This window comes from Empidonax traillii, unplaced genomic scaffold (assembly GCF_003031625.1).
Source record: "Empidonax traillii isolate 1590-97213 ecotype Southwest subspecies unplaced genomic scaffold, ASM303162v1 scaffold35:size4298261, whole genome shotgun sequence".
Classification (NCBI taxonomy): Eukaryota; Metazoa; Chordata; class Aves; order Passeriformes; family Tyrannidae; genus Empidonax; species Empidonax traillii.
In genome coordinates this window covers 3,053,341-3,076,810 of record NW_020955228.1, presented here as the reverse complement: position 1 = coordinate 3,076,810, position 23,470 = coordinate 3,053,341, and the positions used below count along the sequence as shown (strand labels likewise).

At 37.6% G+C, this 23,470-nt stretch overlaps 1 protein-coding gene across 13 annotated transcripts in view; it reads right to left on the bottom strand.

The window, feature by feature from the left end:
- HDAC9 (histone deacetylase 9) overlaps nt 1–23,470 on the bottom strand; it is a 461,802-nt gene that overhangs the window by 99,050 nt on the left and 339,282 nt on the right. For 12 of the 13 annotated variants that reach the window (XM_027877926.1, XM_027877927.1, XM_027877934.1 and 9 more), the window contains 3 exons: nt 13,733–13,840; nt 1,486–1,541; nt 1,156–1,243 (listed from right to left, as the gene is read on the bottom strand). In XM_027877926.1, the coding sequence (XP_027733727.1) occupies nt 1,156–1,243; nt 1,486–1,541; nt 13,733–13,840 (252 nt within the window). The remainder of the gene's footprint in view (nt 1–1,155; nt 1,244–1,485; nt 1,542–13,732; nt 13,841–23,470) is intronic. The other variant, XR_003570509.1, reaches the window with a different exon arrangement.

Below are 23,470 nucleotides of genomic sequence, written 5' to 3'. Positions count from 1 at the left end.
TTTCTAAATGATAGTAGCCCAATCTGAGAAATATTTGAAAAACATTCTAAGAATACTTAATCTACCCATATACTTATTCTACCACTCATTTTTCACTTGCCATTCCTTCTCCCATACTCCCCCTTTCTCTGCTTCTCTTCAACAGGCAGTATGCATGTTTAACTGAACAAAAGTGCTAGATGGTAAGGCCATGACTCCACAATAAGATTTAATTATGAGTGCAGATATGAACAAGATTTCGACTATTAAGCCCTGCACTTCAAAAACCCTTTAACATATTTTGTCTTTAAATCTTTTATCACCTGCAAAAATTAATTAAGTGCAGATGTAACAGGTTAGGTTTTGATGCCAGGGTTCATTTCCTGTCTATGCTTTGTCAGACACCCTATTACACCTCGTCATGAACTGTAGGAAAACAAAAATGGTGCTCATAAATCAGCATTCAACTTTCCTTGGGCTGTGCATGGGGCTGATCCTTTAAGTGCAAGGCAGAGCTCCAATTCATTATTCATGAAAATAATACAGCCAACATGCCAAATGTCATCTGCATTTAAATAATCCATTTGTTAAACATATTAAGTATTGTGTAAGAATGCCTTCTATTAAAATACAAGACTAATCCAATGAAGTGGTTTTTTAATCACATAGCTTTCCTTCGGGGAACCATCAAAACCTGACATACATGACTTGAAAGTTCTTAGAGGGAATGACCTGTTGATTTGTTTAATAATATCGAAGTTACACAACAAGTTAAATCACTGCTAGCTGGGCAAAGTGGCCAATTTGGTTACCAATGCAACAACATTCTTTAAAGAACATCTGACTATTTAGAGTTTGTATTCTGTAGGGAAAAGTAAACTTGGGTTCTGTAGGGTTGTTTTAACAGTGGAAGTATCAATTCATTTAAGGACCATAAAAGTTGCCCTGATCTGTGCCTTCTTCTCATTAAATTGCAGTTAACACCATTAAAGTGAAACATACATGTTTACAGCTTCAGTACTGCCATCCTGGCTTTAATGAGTTTCCAAAATCAGAGGAAATGCACACCTTTATTACTTGTAGAAATTAAAAGCTGGAAAGTCTGACATATAAATACAAATTCATTATCTTTCATCTAGATGCATTGAAAGTGTGATGCTTGCCAAGAATACATACCAGATCTACAATCAATATCTTGCCTATATTTAGCTTGTCTCTCAAGTATTTGGCAGTAATTGCAATTGAATTAAAAAAGCAGAACCCCCTGTGGAATAGAGAAGAACAGAAATAAGAAAGCAAATCAGTCAGGAAAATAGCTATAAATAATGTTCAGAGCATTTTAAAAAATGCTATATGATCTCTGAGGCCATAAATCTGCTTCTGGGAGTACCTAGAAAGCCTTTTCGGTCATCTGCTAACAATTACAGTTCTTCAGAGACATGCACAACGCAGGTGATTGCCAGTAACCCTAGTGCTCCAAGATGGGCAATATTCCCTGGTACTTACATGGCTGTTGATTCTTCAGCATGATGGCCTGGGGGCCTTACAACAGCAAAGCCATTCTGTAAGAACAAGATAGGTTTTCAATTATCAGCTTGAAAAAATACTTGACTGAGTGCAAAACAGAGCAGCAGGCAGATGGGATTGAAATCTATTAGAGGCTCTTTCTCTGTCCAATCACCCATTCACAGTACTGCCAGAAATAATATATTTGAGAACAGTGGCATATAAACTTATATAAATACACACACGCACATACATACATACACATGCAACATGATCTAAAGAGAAGGAAAAAGGCAGGAAGAGAAAGCCCTTGTTATCACTTCTGCTGTCTAAAATTCACATTTAAAGGAAGCATCTAAGATCATGCAATCTTAATTTGCTCCAGCTTGAGATGCTTCAAAATAAGAGTAGCTTGAGGTTTATATTTTGCATGATTATCCACTGTTGACCTTACCTCTGTATGGACTAAATGATAAATTCAGGCCTCCACACATGTAATTTCTAACAGTAGAAAAAGGACGACAATGAATATCCCATATTTCTGCAAACCATAAATTAAACTTGGGAACCTGCCATGCTTGCAAGTTTAATAGATTCCCTAAAGTCATTTTCTAACACACGTTCTGGAACTGTATATAAATTTCATAAAGTACAGCACTAGGATCAGTGATGCTTAAGGAATTTTTTGCCTCTAGAGTCACTGAGGATACAAGAAAAATGAAATCTCCTTCCTTCCAGTGTGGGTAAGATAAAGGGAAAATGTAGAAGTTCTGGCAAGGTAGCTCTGTTCAGAAAGTCAGATTATAAATTCAAGAATCAACTGTTTCATAAGGTTGTGTATCATATCAAATTTCTCTTACAACAGATTAAGAAATAACACCACTGCTTCATTATATTTACTCTTTATTTCAGCTACTCAAGATGGTTTATTCTACTCAGCTATATATTTGCCATCAAATTAATGATGATTACCACATACATAAAAATAAGAATCTATAATCTCTAAATGAGATATCGGCCAAACTTGTATTTTCACACAGCCTCACACAAATACCATCAAGGACTGTATTTTCAGAGAGAAGTGGACAGGCAAAAAAAAGATTGGAATATTTCTGTATTTAATGATCAGTATTAAAGGAGTTCAATATACTCAGTATACTCAATATTCAGTTCAATATACTCAGTTCAATATACTCAGTTATATACTCAGTATTCAGTTCAATATACTCAAACTAGATAAATGTCAATGTTTTAGCCTTCTCTTATCTGAAACAAGCATAACAATCATTAAACTTTCACTCACACAAGTGTAAATAAGAAGAAACAACATGACAGTTAATAGAGTTAAACTGGCTCCAGTGAAATCTGTTTATTTATAATCCTATGGATGTGTGTTTTGTGTGTATCTGTGCAATTGTCTACCTATGTTGATTCACTGGCATTACTTTATAAACAAATACTATCAGGTTGTCTCATATAATTTGCTGCTAAATGTAATCCAAGCAGTCAGCTGCAAAGTTTTGTGGACCATGGCCAAAGTTCTATCAGACTTCAGTGCAAACGGAGTGCATCTGTAACAGTGGTTCTTCTGGCCACCATTTAAAGAATCTGAGGGATTTGACATCATGCCTTATTATGCATTAAATGTCCACATTAAAAAACCAAAACCAACCCCAAAAAATTACAACCACCCAACAATTAAAGGCACAAAATATATATATATGTTCCGATTTAGGCAGGCATTCCTGGAGGTGGGATAGAAATTGCCTACAGATCAAGGACACCAGCAAAAAAAAAAAAAAAGGCCTTGTGGACTGTAGTAATCCACAGAACTAAACCAGCTTTAGATTTGGCTAAATCCCTATTCCTTATCCTTCTGAGGGTTTTTTAACATTTCCTTTTCACACAAAATATGACTTAGAGAAGAATTCAGTGAAAAATTCTTTTACAGCATTCATGAAGAAACAAAGTATGTGTATGCTGAGGAATGTACAGATAATGATATGGAAAAAAAAACTCAGCAAAGAGGATATTACTAGAGAGAGAGCATTATGCTACCTCTATTTTGTTCTCTCAATATTTTTAAAAATTTGGAAAAAGTCCATGCACGGCTTACAACTGCCCCTGCTCAGCTCACAGTTCATTATCATCTAACTTCATCAGCATTCCCAAAAGATCAATATCATTAAGACGATTATCTCTGGTAGGATTTCATGGGGCAACATAGAGACAGAAAACGTCAATACTGCTGTTTTTGACAACATGACAGTTGCAGTACAGGCTTCTCTTTTCTGTTCCTGTACTTCGACATGACTCTTTGGAAGTCCTGTTTTGTGACATCTAGCGAATTTTTGCAGTCATAACTTAAGTATTACAGTTCTCCATGACAATGCAAGATATTCATGTCAGGTGACCATATTCTATGTGTTTTCACATTACAAAATGTTCAGTGTTCACATGGGAAATTTTCTTTTTAAAAAATACAGTGCATATTTCATACCAATGATAAAACATATTATATTATACCAAACACTGAAAACTAGTTACCATACAGTATTAACAGCAACTTTTGTGCAATTGATCAAAACACTTCATTTCTCCTCCTTTCAGGCTTTGCCTGCACACAGTGTACATTAGCACAATGGAATGTGGATTCTTTTATTTAGGCAATTTTTAAATACCAGACGGTGAGCTCAGAACAGTAGACAAAAAGACAAAAACCTGCTTTAAAGATAGAAACACTAACATCGAGAAATATGTTAAAAATTAAGCCAACACACATAAATTCAAAGCATTTTTGTACAGAGCCTTATTTATACTAGGATACAGACACCTTTATAAGTAGACAGAACATTACACTGACTGACAGACATGAACATTAGAAAAAGGATTCATGTCTGTGCCATTATGTGATTGCCTTTATTTAAAGAGTAAAGCCAGAATAGAGATATTCTACAATCTGTGCATATTTGAGTAACAAAGGAAGAGAAGCCTGTCCAAACTCAGTTTACACAGATCCCTAGCAGATAAACCCACCGAGTTGGACCTTTAATGAAAACTTAAAAGCATATTAATATTTTTCCACAGTAAGCTAATTAGTCTCTTCTTTCATGACTCTAGATAGGTAGTAGGATGTTTGATCTCCAGAGGTGCACATCCTACTGTGGCCTCGTCTTTGGTGGTAGAGTTGATTCCTTTCTGTAGTGTGCTCGGTTATAGTATTGGGCTACATCATGCCCAGGCCTCTCCATGAACCTTTCCAAGACAAGTACTCAAGACAATACCATAACATGGGTAGTTAATTCAGGGCTTTGGACTGACCACCCATTGTAGAGTTCCACTGGTGTTTCTATTATACAAGGCAGTAAAACAAGACTCTTCCCTTCATATGACAGTGAGGAGCTTGATCTGCCTAAATTCCAAGTGGACCAAAAGTGACCTGGCCAGTCAGGTACTCCAGGTATGGAGCCTTGCTGAGAAGCAGTGCATACTAGTTTCAGTCTGGTACTACTCTAGTAAAATCATCTGGCTACCTGTTACTGCAAGAAAAGCCAGTGCCATGCAAAAAATAGCAATGAATCCAAGCAGACGTTCCAAGAGCACTTACTGAGGCAGCAGAAGACTCAGGTTCAACTACATCTTGAACATGGGGGTGAATTTGTAAATATTTTTCCCACATCTCCTAGTGTATTTAAATTATGTGGTCCATAAAGTAGATATTGAGACACATCTTTTCAGTCTGAGATTTTTAACAATAGGTCTAGAGTCATGCTCTTCCTCAGCTCTTATTCAAACATCAAAACCTTTAATCATTATTACATTCCTTTCAGCTGAAAAGATAAGACACTGAAGGTACACCATCTAACCAAACTATTCAAGAGGCAATGGGCACAAACCAAAACATCTGAGGCTTTATCTGAATACACGAAAATAACCGTTTACTCTGTGGGTGACTGAGTAATAGAACAAATTGCCCACAGAGGTTGTGGAGTCTCCATCCCTGGAGATACACAAAAACCATCTAGACATAGTCCTCAGCAACTAGCTCTAGGGGTACTCTATTTGAGCAAGGGAAGGGGATGAAATGACCTCCTGAGTTCACTTTCAACCTCAACTGTTCTGTGATTTTGTGATTCTGTCCAGAAGTTCATAATCTTTGAGAAAAGGCTGTCAGGAAAATGGGTTTAATCCCTAATAATGAGCAAATGTATCACCAGAACTTTTTCCTGTTCATTAGCTGATAACAGCCGCACACCTTGCCAAGGACACCTTTCTTGGGAACCTCTATGTATTTCACATGGAGACCTGGTAACTAACACAGGGTCTGAATTCCACACTTGAAGCTCAACATCCTCTAAGGTTAGGTATCAAAGTTCCTATTTTCTATATGTCTAAATCTCTTAACCTATCTATCATTTAGCAGTGGTGTTCTTGGACTTGCACTTGTTTTTAATGGAAGTGTTTTATTTTTGCTTCAGTGTGTACAGGTTTCGGGATAAGAATCAAATCACTGCATCTAATACTTACTTTCTTTGGAGAAACTTTTTTAGTTATTATACAAAATTGTATCCGTTTTTCCTATCAAAACTTTTATTCCTTTTGTTTTATATATATAACTTCATATTCTTATGAAGTTATAGAAAAACTATTGCTTTATATTTCTATATATTTCTTTATATTTAAAAGGCAGTTCATACAGTGTATCCAACAGGTGTAGTCCCTGAAGTGACCATCTTTAACCCTGCTATATCTGGCTTAGTCAACTCCTACAATAACAAACATATGGCTGCTTTAAGTCTTGGCTGCCTACAAGAATGCCCCTGCAACTGGTACCAGCAAGAAGATAATCCTATTCTTACCAGTGCCACTTACGTTGTAACACAATCCCAAACTATGCCACCCATCAGGGAGGGTAAGCAAAAGGGGGAGTGGTATAAGGCTGAGACTATCCTTGGGTACCTGTTCAGGACAATTTTGCAAGCTACTCATACTGCCAGAGCAGGAGCCAGTATCTGACCCTGGGGGTCTGCGAATGCAGTGAGGAAGAACCTGTGATTTAACAAAGCAGTATTAGAAGCCTGTACATTTGCCAAGAAAACAGTAAAGGACAGAAGGAAATACCATTTTGTTTTGCAGAGGAAGCTACTAGAGGCCAAGAACACAGAAATGGACATTAAACATCTAACTCTGACAGAAACAAAGAGTACCCTGTCTGCTTTCCTGAAGGTCTAAGAGGACAGCACCAGAAAATACACATGAAAAGTTGGTGCTTGCAGACTAACTTATATACAACCACGATGGCCTGTTTAGCCACAACTAATGTTAACTATATTGGGAAAGAAAGCAGAGAGAGAGTTTTAACTACAGAGTGGTCATGGAGATAAGCTATGTACCACACATATAATTAAAGTTGTATGATTATATGAAATAATAACAGTCATTCAGCTATAAATATAACCATAATTGCTGGGATAAAATATATAAGAGATGGTTTCATATGACATCTTGCAATTTTTGTAACTTTGTAAAAGCAAAGAATACAAACTTCGATCTAAAAGATTTCACTGCTAATTTTGATTGATGGCTTTTATCAACCATATCTTTAACGGTAGTAAAATAAGCATTGATTTCTTACTGTTTCTTACACACTATGCACTGTTAAAAATGCTGTGTCTAGGTGTGGAAAAATGCCTCTTTCTGTGGCCATCACAATTAGAATTTTTTTTTAAGGCAGAGGAAGAGTTTTATAGGGCAGGGACGTAGAAACAAGGGTAGGGCAGGGCTTGCAGGAGAAATACTGTCCAGCAGGCACTTGAGCACAGAGCACTTTCCAGGCCAGGAGATTTTTGTAGGTTACCAGAGGAGCTGTATGGGGTTTTATGTTGTTCAGGCAGGCATGGAAATTTGCTGGCCTGAAGCTTTACTGGAGGAAGGGCACTGTAGGACTAGGAAGACATTTGTTTTCAGATCTTTTTGTTTATTATATCTTTAGAATGATAATTCATTTTAGTTTTTTGCTCCAAGAAAACATAGCAGTAGAGCTGTGAAAGACAGCTGAAGATTTTTAAACAGAATATTTTTAAGACTAGAAAACTAAGAACATGGGGAGAGGAGAAAGTTGATTAAGCTATTTCTGTTTATTCACTAGATTAGTGCTACTTACCACATGATGATTCCTTCACAGCCCTGTGTGACAAAGGCCTTGAGAACAGTAAAAACCAAGCTCACTTGGAATGAGATTTTCAGGTTCAATTTAAGTCATTGTGGATTATATAAAGACACCAGAGTAGCAATGACCAAACACAGGAGGTTTATTTTGGTATTGATTCAACCTGACTTACCAAAAAGAACCATCCCAGGAATGTATCAGATTATGGTTTGGAGGAAACTCATTTCAATTTGCTTTCATTCTGTTAAATGACCCCTAAATACCAGCAGGGCAATTTTACATGTGTGTGTGCGCACACATACATATGATAAGGAAGAAAAAGGCCTTATGCTTCACTTGATTCAGCTGAAGTGGTTATTCAGGATAGTCTCAGACCATGTTTTTAACTCATGTGCCTTTTTTCTTGGGTCCTCTTTTGGAAAATTGCTTCTTAATTCATTCAAAGTTGTTCTTTTCTTTCCTTTTTATTTTTTTTTTTAAACATGGAATAATCATACAAGTCCTATAAACTCTTGATAGTTTATTGTGTAGGTCTCTTCTGTTTCAAATTGGTCAAATTAAAAATATATGACACTATGTGTTTCTCTTACAGAAAAGAGTGTTGGCATCACCAACACTGACATATTTAAAGGATATGAAACGTGAACTAGACAGTAATCCTTATTATGGGTTCTGTACTTAAAATAATTAATTCCAGCTTATAATAGTACTGAAGAGGGTCATCTGAGGCTGAAGAAAAATGTTTCAGAAATGTTCCTTTGGATTTTCAGTAGTTCCATGGACTGCTCTGGCACTGAGTTACCAATGATGATGTAAAGTCATTTTCCATTGCAAAAAGAAGTTCTTATTAAATATACTCTATTTAAATTATATTTTTCAACTGTACAACTTTTATACCTTCCTGTCAATTTTAAGCTATCAAGGGACAGCCAGAGAAACGTACAATTTGTTATCAGAAAAGAAATGTAGACACATGCTGTGTTCACAAAACAACACACAATAAAACCACCATTACAAGAACAAATAAAATTTTGAAGGACATTATTCTACAAAGTATAATTACTGGAAAATTATCATAACAACGTAATAAACTATCTGAATTCCAAGTGCTTAAATGTAGTATTAACCATTTCATAAACACCTAATATATGGCAACAAAACAAATGGTAGCATCAGTTTGCATAATTTGGTTAACAAAATGAAAATATTAGCACTTTAAACTCTTTCAGGAAAAAACACACAAGAATTTGGCAAGCTAAGTCCTAACGGTGAGATTCTTTGGAAGCTCTAAGAGTTCCAGAGGAACTACAGTAAAGGAAATCTGAAACTTAAAGGACCGCAGATGCAGAAACTCTCCTTGTTTTCCTCTGAGACTTGTCTAATGTGGGATTTGGACAACCTCTGCACTCATCCAGCTGGGCAGCAGGAGGGAAGTACCTGCTGCGTAGGACAGACACATCTAGGCAAGGGGAGAGTCTCTTGGTGCCTTGTTGCCTGTGAGTGAAGTAGCACAACAGCAGGGAGGGGAGATGAACTGAGCTGAACATGTAAGGGAAGCAGTTGGGCCAGTCTGAAACAAATGGGAAGGCAGGACAGCAACTCCCAGTGCCACTCCCCGTGGCAATGAGAGAGGAACGAGATCCTTAGCAGACACTTTTAGGAAAGAAATGCTCTCTCTGCAGATGCAGATCTTTTAGGGCCCTCTCTCTAAAAGTCTGGTCATTAGGCAGAGGCTAGAGACAATGATTCATGAGCCAAGTTCATGAGCTATGCTGCAGGCAAAAAATCATATGCAGGGCACTACTTGTATTTCTTCCCCAAGTCCCAAGGAATATAGCATAAGACTTCTCTTATCTGATAAAATTATTTACTGGCTATAGCTAATGTCTGGTGGAATCCACATACTTGCCTCTTCTAAACATCTATGGCCAGCCAGTAGACTATTAAAAGCTATCTACATAAATTTGTTGGGAAATTAGAAAGGAGAAAAGGTAGATATATAAAACAGACAGACGAGAGACGTGGCACTAATTCCATATAACATAAATACCTCATTGCGCATCAGCAGCTCTTCTAATTATAAAAACCTTAAAATAGAGTAACCTTCATGAAATACTTAGGCTCATCTCCTGTTGTAACGTTACCAAGATGACATTCATCAGACATGTAAATAAATTCATGAAAAAAGCAAAAGCACAGCATTCAATTCAGTATAACATCACATGTATAGTACTTTATATTTCACTGGTGTAATTCTTTATTCTCTATTAAATAGTATCTCGAAAGTGTTTCAAATAGATATCCATGAGTACTCATTATACTGTTAAGCAACGCCCCAAAATGTTTAATTTTGACAGTTGGATGTAATCAAATAAAAACCATCCAGATTGGCTCCTCAGAGAAGAGACAATTTGTTCTGATTAAAAAACCAACAATAACAAAGCAAACAAACAAAAAACCGGCACCACCACAATAACTTACTATTGTGGTAGCAATAGAATTTCAGTAAACCAAACTGTTTTTCATCCCTTGTACTGTCGTATCGATGCTTTCCTCATTAGTCAAAGAGATCAAAGAAATCTAATGTCTCACAAGGGGTCTGAACTACAGTGAAGAGAACTCTTAACTCGTGGTCAGTTTTTGAACGCCATCCAAATCAGATAAACAAGAAGTTGCTGTTCTCAATGAGACTTGTGTGAAATGGGACTGATAGTCTCAGGAAATCCAGAACAAAGTAAAAAACCTTTGCCTTGCATATGAGTTTGACTCATGCCCAGCTCTGTAGTGAATCTCACAATTGTTCTGCAGGCTTTCATGGTTTATTTTGTAGTCTCAACTTTTTTCTCAGCAGCATGTACCTATAGTTCCAACCTATAACTATCACTCTATACAATAGCAAATGATATGAGAGAGACCAAGGAATAAGCATAGAAATTGAAATGTCCCGTCCTTCCTGAAATGAACTTTAAATGTCATATGCCAGTCAATACAGGACAGTTTATGTTTGTTAGTTTCTACACTCTAGATAGGAAGTACAGTAAAAAATTTCACTTTTGATTGCACTCATGTCTATAAAATAATTTAACTTTAGGAAAACATGTTAGACTTTATTAAAACATATATATTAATTCATAAAAATGTAAAAAATATTTGGGTTGCTCATACCTAACTACACTGAAAAATTCAATAGTTCTTACGTTGGAAAAGCACTTGTTAAAAATAAATACTTAGGCATCTCATTCCTGAGGCTTCTTGTCTCAAAACTTTGTCAACACTAGATAATTCTCCTCTGAGATTATCCTAACATCACCATGGCTGTTTCAGAAAAAGGCATCTGTGATTCTCCAGTGCAGTGGGGAGATAATCCACTGCCTCCTTGGCTGCAATCTGAAGCACTGCTCTGTGGTTAGTCCTTTCTGTGTATTGTAAATCTGCCACTGTGAACTTCAGAACATGCAGCTCTTCTCAGAGAAACCAGTATGCCCTGTTTCATAATTTACCTTTTTTCTTAAGATGACACCAAACTGACAGTACACCATCTGATAGCAACCCATGGTGACAAACATCCAGAGAACAACTACAGTGTGTTTCTCTACTGCTCTCATCTTGCTGTTTACATGTTGCAGAGCTGTGGTAGCTTGCATACAATTCTCGGAAGGCGCTTTTTTTGTCATCCAAAAATTCTGAGGCTGTAGCAGATCACTCCAGATTCCCATCAGAGCTTAATCCTCCCACTCAGCGCTCACAACACAGGCCTCAAATGGTTACTTCACATGCATATTTGCTCAGTGAATGCACATGAAAGTGGTCAGCTTCACTTTCTTACCCTCAGATGAGGATCAAATACCTCACAAGTACCCTACAGAATCGGTATTTTCCCTAATACAAACAGTTATTCAATGCAACACTTATTTTTCTAGAGAAAAAATGGCAGCAAGATGGAAATGGAACACGTACAGGCATAAAGGTAAACTGGAACATACAGATCTTGGGTCTAAAATCTTACAGCTACCTACAGTTTCATCCTGAACACCATGTAGAAAACTCCAGAATACAGTACAAAAATCTGCCCTAATGCCATTTACCATATAAGGGTATTGGGAGAAAATTTGCTAGCAAACCCTGGTTTTGTACAGATGCAGTGACAAAGCAAGCATAGGAAGACTGGCAAAATAATGGCAGAATCATTGCATTTACAGAACTTCTTCTAGCATTCTTTTCTTCTGTCAGTCAGGCATTAATAACCTTTCCATAACCCTAAATTAAAAATATCACCTGCAGATTTATAGTTCATTCGGATGCCATACTACCATGTAAGTCATTGGGCTTCATCCTGGAAGTCTAGGAGCATGTTAGATAAACACCTATAGGAATGGCAGGAGTATTCCCAATATTCTTTCATAGCAAATCCTTTCAATTTCTGTTTTCTTGATGATTTGCTACAAATCAAAACTGGGCATATCTACTTAACAATTACTTTTCCTATGTCTCAACTACAAGTTGCACGAGACCGGTACAATTCTCTGCATTGCAGAAAAAGCTTCTACTTAGGATCAACAACAATGTTATAGTAAACCACATATCAGTACTACTAAATATAAAATATTTAGATATAAAGTATCTTTTTAAAGACTGCTGCAATACCAACAGCAAGTGAAATCTCACAATGGCAATGTTTGATTCTTTTCAGCTATCACACACATAAATAAGCAAGAGCATTCAAACTGTGAAACATACAAACAGAGGTAAGTTGTAAAGATTCTGCAGCAGACTCCTGCTCATGTTAAGTGCACACACATTCTTCTTATCAAAACTTGCTTTTAACTGCCTTAGAGACTGCCGTGTGTCCTACACTTGCCAAAGATAAAAACAAGATTAAAAAAAATTTCACTTTCATTAGTCCTGTTGGGTGGGAATCATGTACAGTGAGTTATGCATCCTACTGTGCCCACAAAATCTTAAAGGGGATGATGCACCCATGAGGCAGGATTCACAAGAGGATCCCATATCATGCACTGTGTTCCTGATCTGAGATTTCAAAATTTGTACACTTTGTGTAGTATCTGGCTAAGCATTTCATTGTCTGAACGTGAAAGTTTAGTAACTGCACTCAATTGTGTCAGAGCTATAGTACTGCGTTTCACCTGAGCATGCAGTCATTTATATGCCTATATGTTATGTATCTATCCATATATGTATATAAATGAATGTACCCATTTGCAAATAGATAGCTAACATATTTTGACCAAAATAACAGACACACAGGAAGAAAATTCTCAAATCCAAGTAAAATTCAGAATTTTAAAAATCATCACGCCATGCTTATTCTAAAATATTTAGTTCCATCTTGATTCTGGAAATAGGACTGAATCCATTAGTACGTGGACTGGAAAGTGAATAAACAGTTTCATTAAGGAGATATGTTCGCTCCAACAATGTTTATTGGGGCAAGCCTGCACTCCGGCTGCATATGGTGTACCTTTAAACGGGGCCGTTAAAATACCAAATAAAATGTCAAAGTCTGTCAGGTCTGGAGCTTTTATAAATTGTTTAGACTGGGGATAATTTGGGTTCCGTACATCATGCCTTGCAGATCGCGCGGCACGGAGATAGCAGCAGGAAGGGGGCCCGGGCGGAGCTCTCGGGGCAGGCAGCCTGGCAGCCGGGCACCTCCCGGCCCAGCGCCCTCCTCTTCCTCCTGGACTGCTGCCTGCCTCCCCTCTCGCTGGGTGGTATCCTGAGGTTACGTACGTGACTAAATAACCATATTAAAAACAAACAAACAAACAAAACCAAACAAAAAGCAAATAAACAAAATAAAACAAAAAAACTGACTTCAAAGCCAGCGCCGCCGGAGATGTGAGTGCCATGAATGACTTCAGCTCAGGCTGCAGCACCTCTGCGCTGGAACTACTCACGGCTGCTCCAGCTCACGCACTGCCACACCTTCGTGACCGCCCTCCGAGCTGCCCTCCCGCCACCCTCTCCGGAGCAGAGCGCTGGAACAACGCCTGCCTTCAGACCCCCGCGCTCCCGGCCCGCCCGGAGCTCCCACCCACGGCGCGGCCCGGACCTCACCTTCAGCTCCCGGGAGGCCACGCGGGCCGCCAGCTCGATGACACAGCCCACCGCCATGCGTGCCGCCCCGGCCGAGTGCAGCTCGTTCCAAACGGTGTCACTGTCCACCTGAGCAAACAGCCGGCCCCGGGAGGAAGGCAGGGGAGAGGGGAGAGGGAGAGGGAGAGGGAGAGCATGAGAGAAAACAAACCCGTGAGGGAGGGCTGGCAGCGTGACAGCCCGTGTACAATAACATCAGTCTTCCGTGCTGGCCAGCTGAAAGGCCTTCTGGACATGGCTTTGCTTATGCTTTTTCTCTGCACGGGCTTCTCCAATGGAAACACATTCCTGTCATGCCTCGCTGCCATTCCCTGTTTAGATTTCTCATTACAAACAGTGTTACATCGGGCGGGCCAGGCCTGGTTGCCAGACGCTGCTCACGCCGGCTGGAGGGTTGACGGGGACTCGCCAGCGCCCGGAACGAGTGTCCATCGGGAACGGCCCCAGCAGCCGGCACGGGCAGCCGCCAGAGCTGGCCAGTGGCACAGCCCAGTGCCCCTTCCTTAAAAACGAAAAACAGCAGTAAGCACTCATCTTTCCTACCCAGGCAGGAGTTGGTTGAAAGTGACTGAAATCAGAACGATTTAATTGTTGGGAGTAATTTCGCTAGTCAGTATTGCCATAGACAGAAAATTGAATTAAATAAAGCAAGACCCTTGCTGTATCTCCAGTTCTGAGGGGCTAAAAAGTTTTGACTGAGAGGCCTTATGTCCCGTTTTGTAACAGGTGAGTGTGGTTATTTAAAGCAGAGAAAGTTATCTTCTGCACTTCCTAAATGAGCAAGTGTGACATGTTAGCTATTACATGTATGTTACAGAAAATATTCTAAAGGAAACGTTATAAAGAAAATCTTATGAAAATGGCTAAGCAGCACCGTTCTACAGCTTCAATCAGTATGCTAAAATTTTACTTTTTAAATCTATTTTTAGAAACTATTTATTTGCAGAAACATAGCAAAACATATACATGGAATGTTGTCTATCCCTTTATGATACTATGCCAAGCAGACATGCTGGTGTTAAATAGTCTGAAAAAGTTATCCAAAGAGACAGCCAGACTTCCTCGATGCTCCATGGGAAGTGCATTTAATTGTATCATACCATACAAATTAATCATGAAAAGAAAAGCGTTTAGGGATAGACAAAATACTGTGGCAGATGTGGATGAATTCCAAGCACACTAAGACATGTTTTCAGTTTGAACTAGAAGCTTCTGTTCCTAATTTCTTTGGGGGGAAAAAAAAAAAGAAAAAGAAGAAAAGAAATCAAGTAATTGAAAATGGATGCAACTGCTCTCAACTCTGGAGGTTCTGAGGAATTTCTCTGATTAGTCATTTGAAACAGAAAGAAGTTTGATCTTCTCTACACCTGTCAAATGTCTTCTGTGTTACTGTTACAATAATATTATATTTCAAGCTACTAAAATGATATTACTTTCTAGTGTACTGGACCTGATTTTTCTATCGTTTTGATCAGTTTTGTGTGCATGCAGCAGAACTAATGACAGTAGTTTTTATTCACAGTAGACCTAAGAAAGAAGACTGTATTTCACTTGCAGAGTTTAGAATAGCAGTAGTCTAACAGCGCAGTGTGTTTTCATCTGAGAAAGTCAAATGTTGTACAAACACAGTTAAGCATCATCAGCTTGATACAGGATGATTTATTATATCTGTTTTTTAGATTGGTACCTTGACATTTGATGAAATTTAGTACCTTTCCCAAAGATGCACACTAATCAATTGGTAACTAAGAAAATTACAACAAGATATAAGAAAGAAGCCAAGTAGTAAGAAAAAATTACATGTATGTAACATTAGGCAGACCTCCAAGTTGTCTCTCTCTTGCTTTAAAGCAACTGTGATTCAAATTTCATTTTTAAAACAAATAAGGAGATAAATAAGTAGAGGTCATTGGTTAAATCAATTTAATCAAATAATAATAAAGTTTGAAAAATACTGAGCAGTATTTTAAATAAAGAAGTATCAGCGAGAGGGCTGGGAGGGAGTACTTTCTTACCATTTTTATGGCTAGCAAATTAAGGTTAACATGAAGGAGTGGCTGATGAAAATGATTCAGTGGCAGCTGCTCGGTACACCAGGGCACGAGCAGGAACCTGCATCCTCAAAGGGACTATGATTCATTTCCAAGAAGGCTGATTAAGTTAAAATTGTAGCCACAGCTTGAGAGTACCCACCCTTCAAGACAGTTGTCTGCTCTGACATGTGAGACGGCAGCCTCTCCATTCGCTGAATGCTGAGTATTGGCCAGGGTACAGCATTTATCATTTTCTGCTTTCAACTGAGTGCGAGGAGACTGAACTGTGACAGTAAGACCAAGTATCTTCCACTGAAAAATTTCCTTCAGACCACTTGAATGACTGCTACCTAAACATACCTGGACTGTTAGAAAAAATGGACAATTGGGGAACAAAACAGTGTTTCCTGAGAAATTTTCAAAAATGACCACCTAAATGAACACAGGAAATTCAGGCTATTTTAGCTAATCTCTTGGGCATGGTATGTGAAATGAATGGTAAAGTCTCAAAGTCAAGGGTAGTCAACTGAAGCTGCGTACCTCAATGCACTATTATACAAGAGAACTAACATAAATATATGAATAATTACCCTGAAAAGGCACAGTATTACAAACTTAGATGTCAAATTCTGTTTCATATTCTTGCAAAGTTAAGACTGGATTTCTGAGGAACATCTCATGAAGAATAACCTAGAAGAACTTGCATGACATGGTCAATGCTTTAACTGTAACTAGAAAGTGCTATCTCACTCCATTTCATATCTATTAGTTCTGTGTATTGCCTTAAATGTTTCAGGTGTTTAAACAGAGATTTTCTTTTAGCATTACTCAATGTTTACTTTGTAAATTGCTGTTGAAATACAGTGGTATAAATGGCAAACCGATTAAAATTACAGCTACTAGCCTGGCCCAGTTGTCAGGCTGTATATGAAATGCAGCTATGTAAAATCCTACTTGATATGCTTTTCTTTATTCCAGCGAGATGAAATGGTTAGATTTTATGCAAGTAAAGGGAATAGGATTAGACACTGTGGTTTCTGGTTCTAGTTCATGTATATATCACATACATCTGACAGCCTATCTAGATGCTGACTGTGCATGAATTTGTGACAAATGTGATGGTTTCTGAATCACAGACTATGAAAAAGTCAGATGGTATTTTATAAGAGGTTATTTTTATTCTTCAAGTGCTTTGGAGCAGCCAAACAATTCAGTGAAAAACCTATATTGATTAGGATTGGTTTTTTGACAATGTTACACAAAATTTCCGGAAAATACAGCATTTGTAAGTGAATTCTAACACAGAATCTTAGAGGGAGATTTCTGTTTATTTATATGTATTATTTCTATTTAAGAGTCTTTTAAAGAAATTGTCAGGGTAGGAAAATGTTATGAATGTCTAACCAAATGAAAACTTTTTTTTTGAAGCATCAAAATGCCAGCGTTGAACTATGAGCATACTACACATTTTGTTATCAAAAATCCTATCACTGCTGCAGCTCTTCAAATAAGGATTGTGCATGAAAGCCCCAAGACCCAGAGAGCATGAGCCCTATCTGAACACTGACTTTCTAATACACATATGGATTTACTTCACTCCAAGTTTCCTGAATGAGCACTGTAGGTTGCAGGCTTTTTCAAGCACATCTAGCATAGCTCAATCATTGGCATGTGTAGCAAAGCTAATACTCTGTAAAGCTACAGATGATAGAAATTAAGCTACCTGTCCCTGAAGTGGATGTGGAGGCATTAAAGAGGAAGGGAATGACTTAAGTGAAAAGAAATGTAGGTAACTTCTCCTAACTGAATGCAACTAATGTTTCAAGCCCCATGTTCAGAAATTCTCTGCTTTGCACTACAAGAAGAAATTTATATGAATGCTTCCTGCAAGAAGTATCTATGTGATAACTTGGCTTTCACAATGAAGACTTTAAGTATACTCAAAGCAAGCTAGGAAACAAGAAGCCTTACAGCAGAGACATTTCAGCAGATAGAAAGCTTGTACCTGTAACCTCTCTTGTCTGGAAGATTTCATGTTACGACTGACTGTCAAGTTTGAAAGTTATATTATGATATATATACTTATTTCTTATACCTTGCTCGGCTTATGGCATGTGTATCTGAAGGTGGAGAGAAACGTTATGAGAATACATCTGAGAGAGAAATTACTTGCTTAAAGCTTTTTATGAAATCACTGCAGTTGATGAAACTGGAAATGTTACTTGTCCTGCTATTTGCATTTATCTGGAATACACCTCAGAGGGGAAAAAAGTAGTGTGAATAACAATGTGAATAAAATTAATAATTCTGAAGTATTTTTAAGATATATTTATAACTGATTTTTGTTTTACCTGTCCCTTTCCCTGCTACAAAATCTTTTGACTCCTTCTCTTTCTTTTGGAAACCTCCTGGAATCTGCCTAATAATCACTGGATCTCAGTTCTGCTGACCAGAAATGCTGCTCGCAGTCTGACAAACTTTTCCATTTTTCAAACCTTGCATGGTTTATTCATCTGTGAAAATTATTTATCTTTCTTAAAAAATTACTGTAAACTCTGAAGTTGCCTTAAATACACATCCACTGATAACTATATAAAAATACAAGAGAGAGCCCAAGCTACTGCTCTGGGACACATTCAAAGCATCTTAGAATTTTCTTTTCCCACTCCTGCTCACACAGACACAAACACACACAACTTGTTATTTAATGTAAATCCAGCTTCTGCAGTGGAATTCTGATTTTACTCCTAAAAGGAATTAAAAATATACAGAATTGCTCATCCTGGTCTGGATTCTCTGCACAATTGTTGCCATCATTAAAATCAAAACCAGTCCTAGAGTTACCACGTGTTTGTGCAAGAGATATTCTATTTATTTTCTGAGAACAGGTCAGAAATGCAGTCTGTCATCTATATGCTCATGGAAACTTTCACCTCTGATGCTTCTTTGATAGCAATGATTGTGTTCTATGTGTCCAGTATCCTTGACAACAACCTGAAAAGTAGCAGTTCTTCACAGTAGTTTAAAAGGATTCTTTGCCCTTCCTTTAAAGACCAGAGGTTGGGCTTAACTATTCTTGCATGGAAGTTATTTCAGTGTGCATTTCAGATGGTTACATTTCAGCAAAAATATGGAAAAACAACAAACAAAAAAATCTGTCCTTTGATATAAATGGCTATAATACTGATGAGTAAATAAAATCTGTTTAGCAAACAACATTATACCTATTTGAAGTAAATAAACTTCATATTTATGAATAAGAATAAGAAATCTTGACAAATAATATTGGAGAATACAGACCTCCTCAGTGAAACTGAAATTTAATAAAATTTGTGTTTTGCAGAGCCCATGCTTTAGCCTTAAAAACATTCAGAATCTCACACTCTTCCACTTATGCCAGAGCAAACATGTTTCCGTCATTGGGGTTTTTTAGTTCCCTGGCAGGAAAATAGAAAATAAATATTTTCCCAAAGTGTTGCAACCTCTAAAAATTGTGTGTGGCATTTTGGTATCACTTCCAGCAAGGAGTCTCTCATTCGTGCAGACAGTTGGAGCCAGCAAACGCCACCACATAAGTTTGTAATACTTTGCTCCTGACCATGAGCAGTGCAGCTTCCCAGGTGTCACGCTCATAGCTCTCACCTCCCACTCTTACAGATGTCCTGGTGATCATTCATCACCTCTGTGATTTCCACTAAGAAGCAAAAGGTCCTCAACGTGCTTCTCAGCTGCTGTTTCATCTCACCATGACTAAAGAAGCGAAGGTGTGCACATCATCTCCAAGGAACAACTTCTAATGAATGGCCTGTCAGCCACGTCTCTTGTTAAGGAACAAAGGAGAAAAGGTTTGCATGGCTGACGTTTCTTCCATAAATCCCACATAAAGGAAGTGTGTAAAAGTGGACTACTTTAAGAAAAATATGTACAGTGAGCTTCCTTTATTTTTACTGCTGTGTTACAGCTGTATCAAAGATTTTTTTCTGTCAAAGGCATTTCCAGCTGTTTTAATCTAAACTGCCTGCTGTAAAGAGTACCCAGAATATCAGCTTTTTGTATTTTGTTGCCTACCAGTGTGGTGTACAAATAAATTGTGAGGGGGATGTGATCTTTAGGCTTCAATGGGATGAATAGTTCAGAGGATCATCACAAATCTTTGCTTAAACAAAAACCATGGAATTCCCTTGGTCTTGCATTGACTTATCTTCTGTGTTTTAATAATTCCAGTTGGATAGTTTATCAATAACAATATTCATTGAAAAGGACTTCTAAAAATAATTTTAGAGGCTAATAATTCTGACCCAAAAAGTCTCTTTCTGGAAAGAACAAGGTATGTGGACAATACAGGTACCCACTGTATGTAAAATATTTAACATCGTTCAAGTTTTTCCTGCCAATAGTGATCTAGCTTGAAAGCCTATTATGAATCAAAGCCAATTTCGATAAAATACTCTGTAAAAAAATGCTAAGTAAAAATTAATAATTTAATGCCTAGCAGAGCTACTAATGTTGATAGTCAGCCACTGATAAAAGTGCAGCACCCTTGCTTTTGTAAAAATGGAATTTATCTGAAGTTTTGTAAAAAACTAAGTAAATATATGAGGTCTGTATTAAAAAATAAATAGCTTTGTATTCAAAATGAGAATCAGAAAAAAGTCAAGCTGAAGTCTGAATAGAATATCTTAAGAAGAAATAGTTTTATTTTGTTTCTCACTTAAACTAACTTTTTTGACAGGTATCCAGAATCCCTGTACCTCATAAAGCATACATTAAACACTGTAAAGAACTCAAAACCTCAGTGAAACAGTGATGTGTGGATCACTGGAAGGGGGAATGGAGGGAGGATAGCCTGGATTAGATGTGGATTAGAACTTGTTTTTAGAAAAAACTCATAAATAAAACACTTAGGCCCAAATTCAAGTCTCAGATATGTGGCATATATGACCAGATGCTTGTAAAAAGTGTTACTGCAGTTTCAGACCTAGCTGTGAGTACTCTATTAATTTAGCTTTACATTTGTTTTAGTATTTAATGGGTTAGTATGTGAAAATGCTTGTGCAACTCCCTTCTTATGTTTGATCATGCAGTTTCCAGGAGTTTGTGGGCAATGTATAGTTCATAGTAATGCATGCAGTTACAGAAAATGCAACTTTTTTGTGCAAAATCCAAGCCTTATTTTTAAAAAGTTTCATCATTTACTGCTGAACATATTTTTAATAATACATAGCATTTCAGCTTTCTTCTTGGATGCAAACGATCTTTACGTTAAAGGCCACCATGGAACTATGCTAGAACCTGGTGTTTATTGTGTTTATTCAGACAAGCAACACATGAATGTTTCCTCTTCAGAGAGCTTTTCTGGGTTTAAATTATAAATAAACACATGATGTGTTTTTAAAGTGCAAATGTGAATTCTGCTTTAATTATAGAATTCCCATCAAATCCATATGTGTGTGTGTGTGATTAAGTCTGGGGAGAGTGAATAGCATAGTAGATTGCATATGGTAGTATTCCACTATTTACATTTAACATATGTGTGCATATTTATATTTATATAATGTTACTTACTTTGGAAAATAAGAAGGCTTTTTTGCATAATGCTGGCCTTTGGCAACACAACAGGTTTTAGGAAATGCAGAAAATGAGGTAAGGTCTTTAAAGATTTGACTCTGTAGTAGTTGATTAACTTTCCAGTAATTTTCTGTATTCCGTGTGTTGCATCTTTGTTTACAATTTTAACCTGGTCAAGTAGCAAGGAAAAAAGGCCCTTTGTTAAAAAGGGGAAAAGAAATGGTCTGGGGGACTGAATACTGTGTTTGGCAAGTTGGCAGATTACCACGCCTGAGCTTTCTATCCTTGCCTGCTGCAAGTAAAAGCAGTCTGGGACTATTCTAAAACAGTCCATTGCACCTGCAGCAATACCAAGGAACTATGTCTCTCAGTTGAACAGTTTCACTCTCACTGATCTAAATATCAAGCTTTGTGGTTGATGGCACAGAGTCACCTCAATGCCATGAAAGGACAAGGTAGGGAAAAAATATCTGCCCTATAGTGTAAAGAGATTTATTTCCTTTTTTTATGGCCGTGGAGTTGATATGCTAAGTGTGGCATCCTTCCCCTGCCCAGAGATGGGACAATGTTAGACTTTCCAGAACCAGAAATGAACTCTCTATACCTCAGTAAGGAAGACTATCTGTCTGCTGTGATCAAGATTCATGTTATCAGCCTTGTTAAATTTTTTTTTCCCCCTAAAATCAATGTGCCTAAAATTTGGATTTTAGTTGTTTCAAGTCCCTGTCAGTGAAGGAAATCAAACACCATCAGTTAGTTCTTCTGATCTTTGGTGGACTGACTCCTCTAGTGATACTTATGGCTAAATATGGTTATATAGGCAAGCAAGGGTGATCAGGTCTTGCTTTGGCTGTTTCAGTGATTTGTCTTAAATTAGATACATAAAGCTGGACAAGTGAGTTTTCAGGGAACTGTTGTTCTGAACTGCAGGTTAATTAAATGTGCAGGTTTTGTCTTAATTCTGTATTTCTTCATTAGTTTACTCACTCAAGGAAGCTGTGAGCTTGTCCACTTGAAAGCCCAGAATCCTCTATGCATGAGAGCGTGACTAAAGTGTAATATTAATTGATGTGTTACTACAAAGCATAAACCACTGAAACAACTGACTGCTATGAATTGCCAGAACTGATAGGGTATACCACCAAAAAAGTGCATTCACCAGCACAGGAGGGAGTACATTATACACCCTCATTCCCTCATCCTGGGCATAGCCTAAATAGGTTTATCTGGAACTGCATCAAGTGATGGAGCACAAAGTCCCTTAAATGCTCTGGAATAACAAACCTCCAGCCCTTGCTCTGGTTTCATCCCCGTTGGCCTTAAGTTGTTCCTTGGGGTGGTACCACAATGGTCTTTTTGATCACATTTTTTGTTGACCTCTACAGAAAATATCACACGGTCAACACCATGGAACTGTGAGTCCTAAATAGTCTGCAAAATATATCAAGTAAAGTATAACATACCTGTGAGGCTGTTCTCATTAAATCTTGAAATTTCTTTAGCGATGGTTTGGCTGACAGAGGCTTAAGAGGTAAACAAGTCCTTCATTCCCAAAAACCTTCCACAATATGCTCCAAAATGTTATAACTGGCAAATTTCAGTAAGTTAATAATAAGTCATTTAAATTAATAGTGAATATATTGGCAGCATGGTATACTAAGGATTTCACAATGGATGACTTAATATGGAATAGATGATCTTCTAGGACTTACAGACTGCTTTCCCCAAACCAGGAAAAAAACATTTTTTTTTTTTTTTTGTTGAAAGGACTATACCTATTTTCATACAGCCTGAGATATAGGGGAAAGGCACAAATTAATTCTAATAACTGTGTGGAAGGGATGATTAATTTGAGTGCCCAAACCATCAGCAGTCTGATTTCTTTATAGACAGATTTTTGTGCACACATAAGGAAGAGAGACATCTAAGCAGCCTGGACCCTAAAATTTGCTATAAGGAGGCAATGCCATTGCCAATACTTTCTTAATTTTTAAACTAATTGTACCACAGTAATGGAACCAGATTGGTACCAGTAGAAGTAAGAGGGATTAAGAATAATAATGTGGAAAGGCTGAAAATTCTTCCTGGGCACAGACTG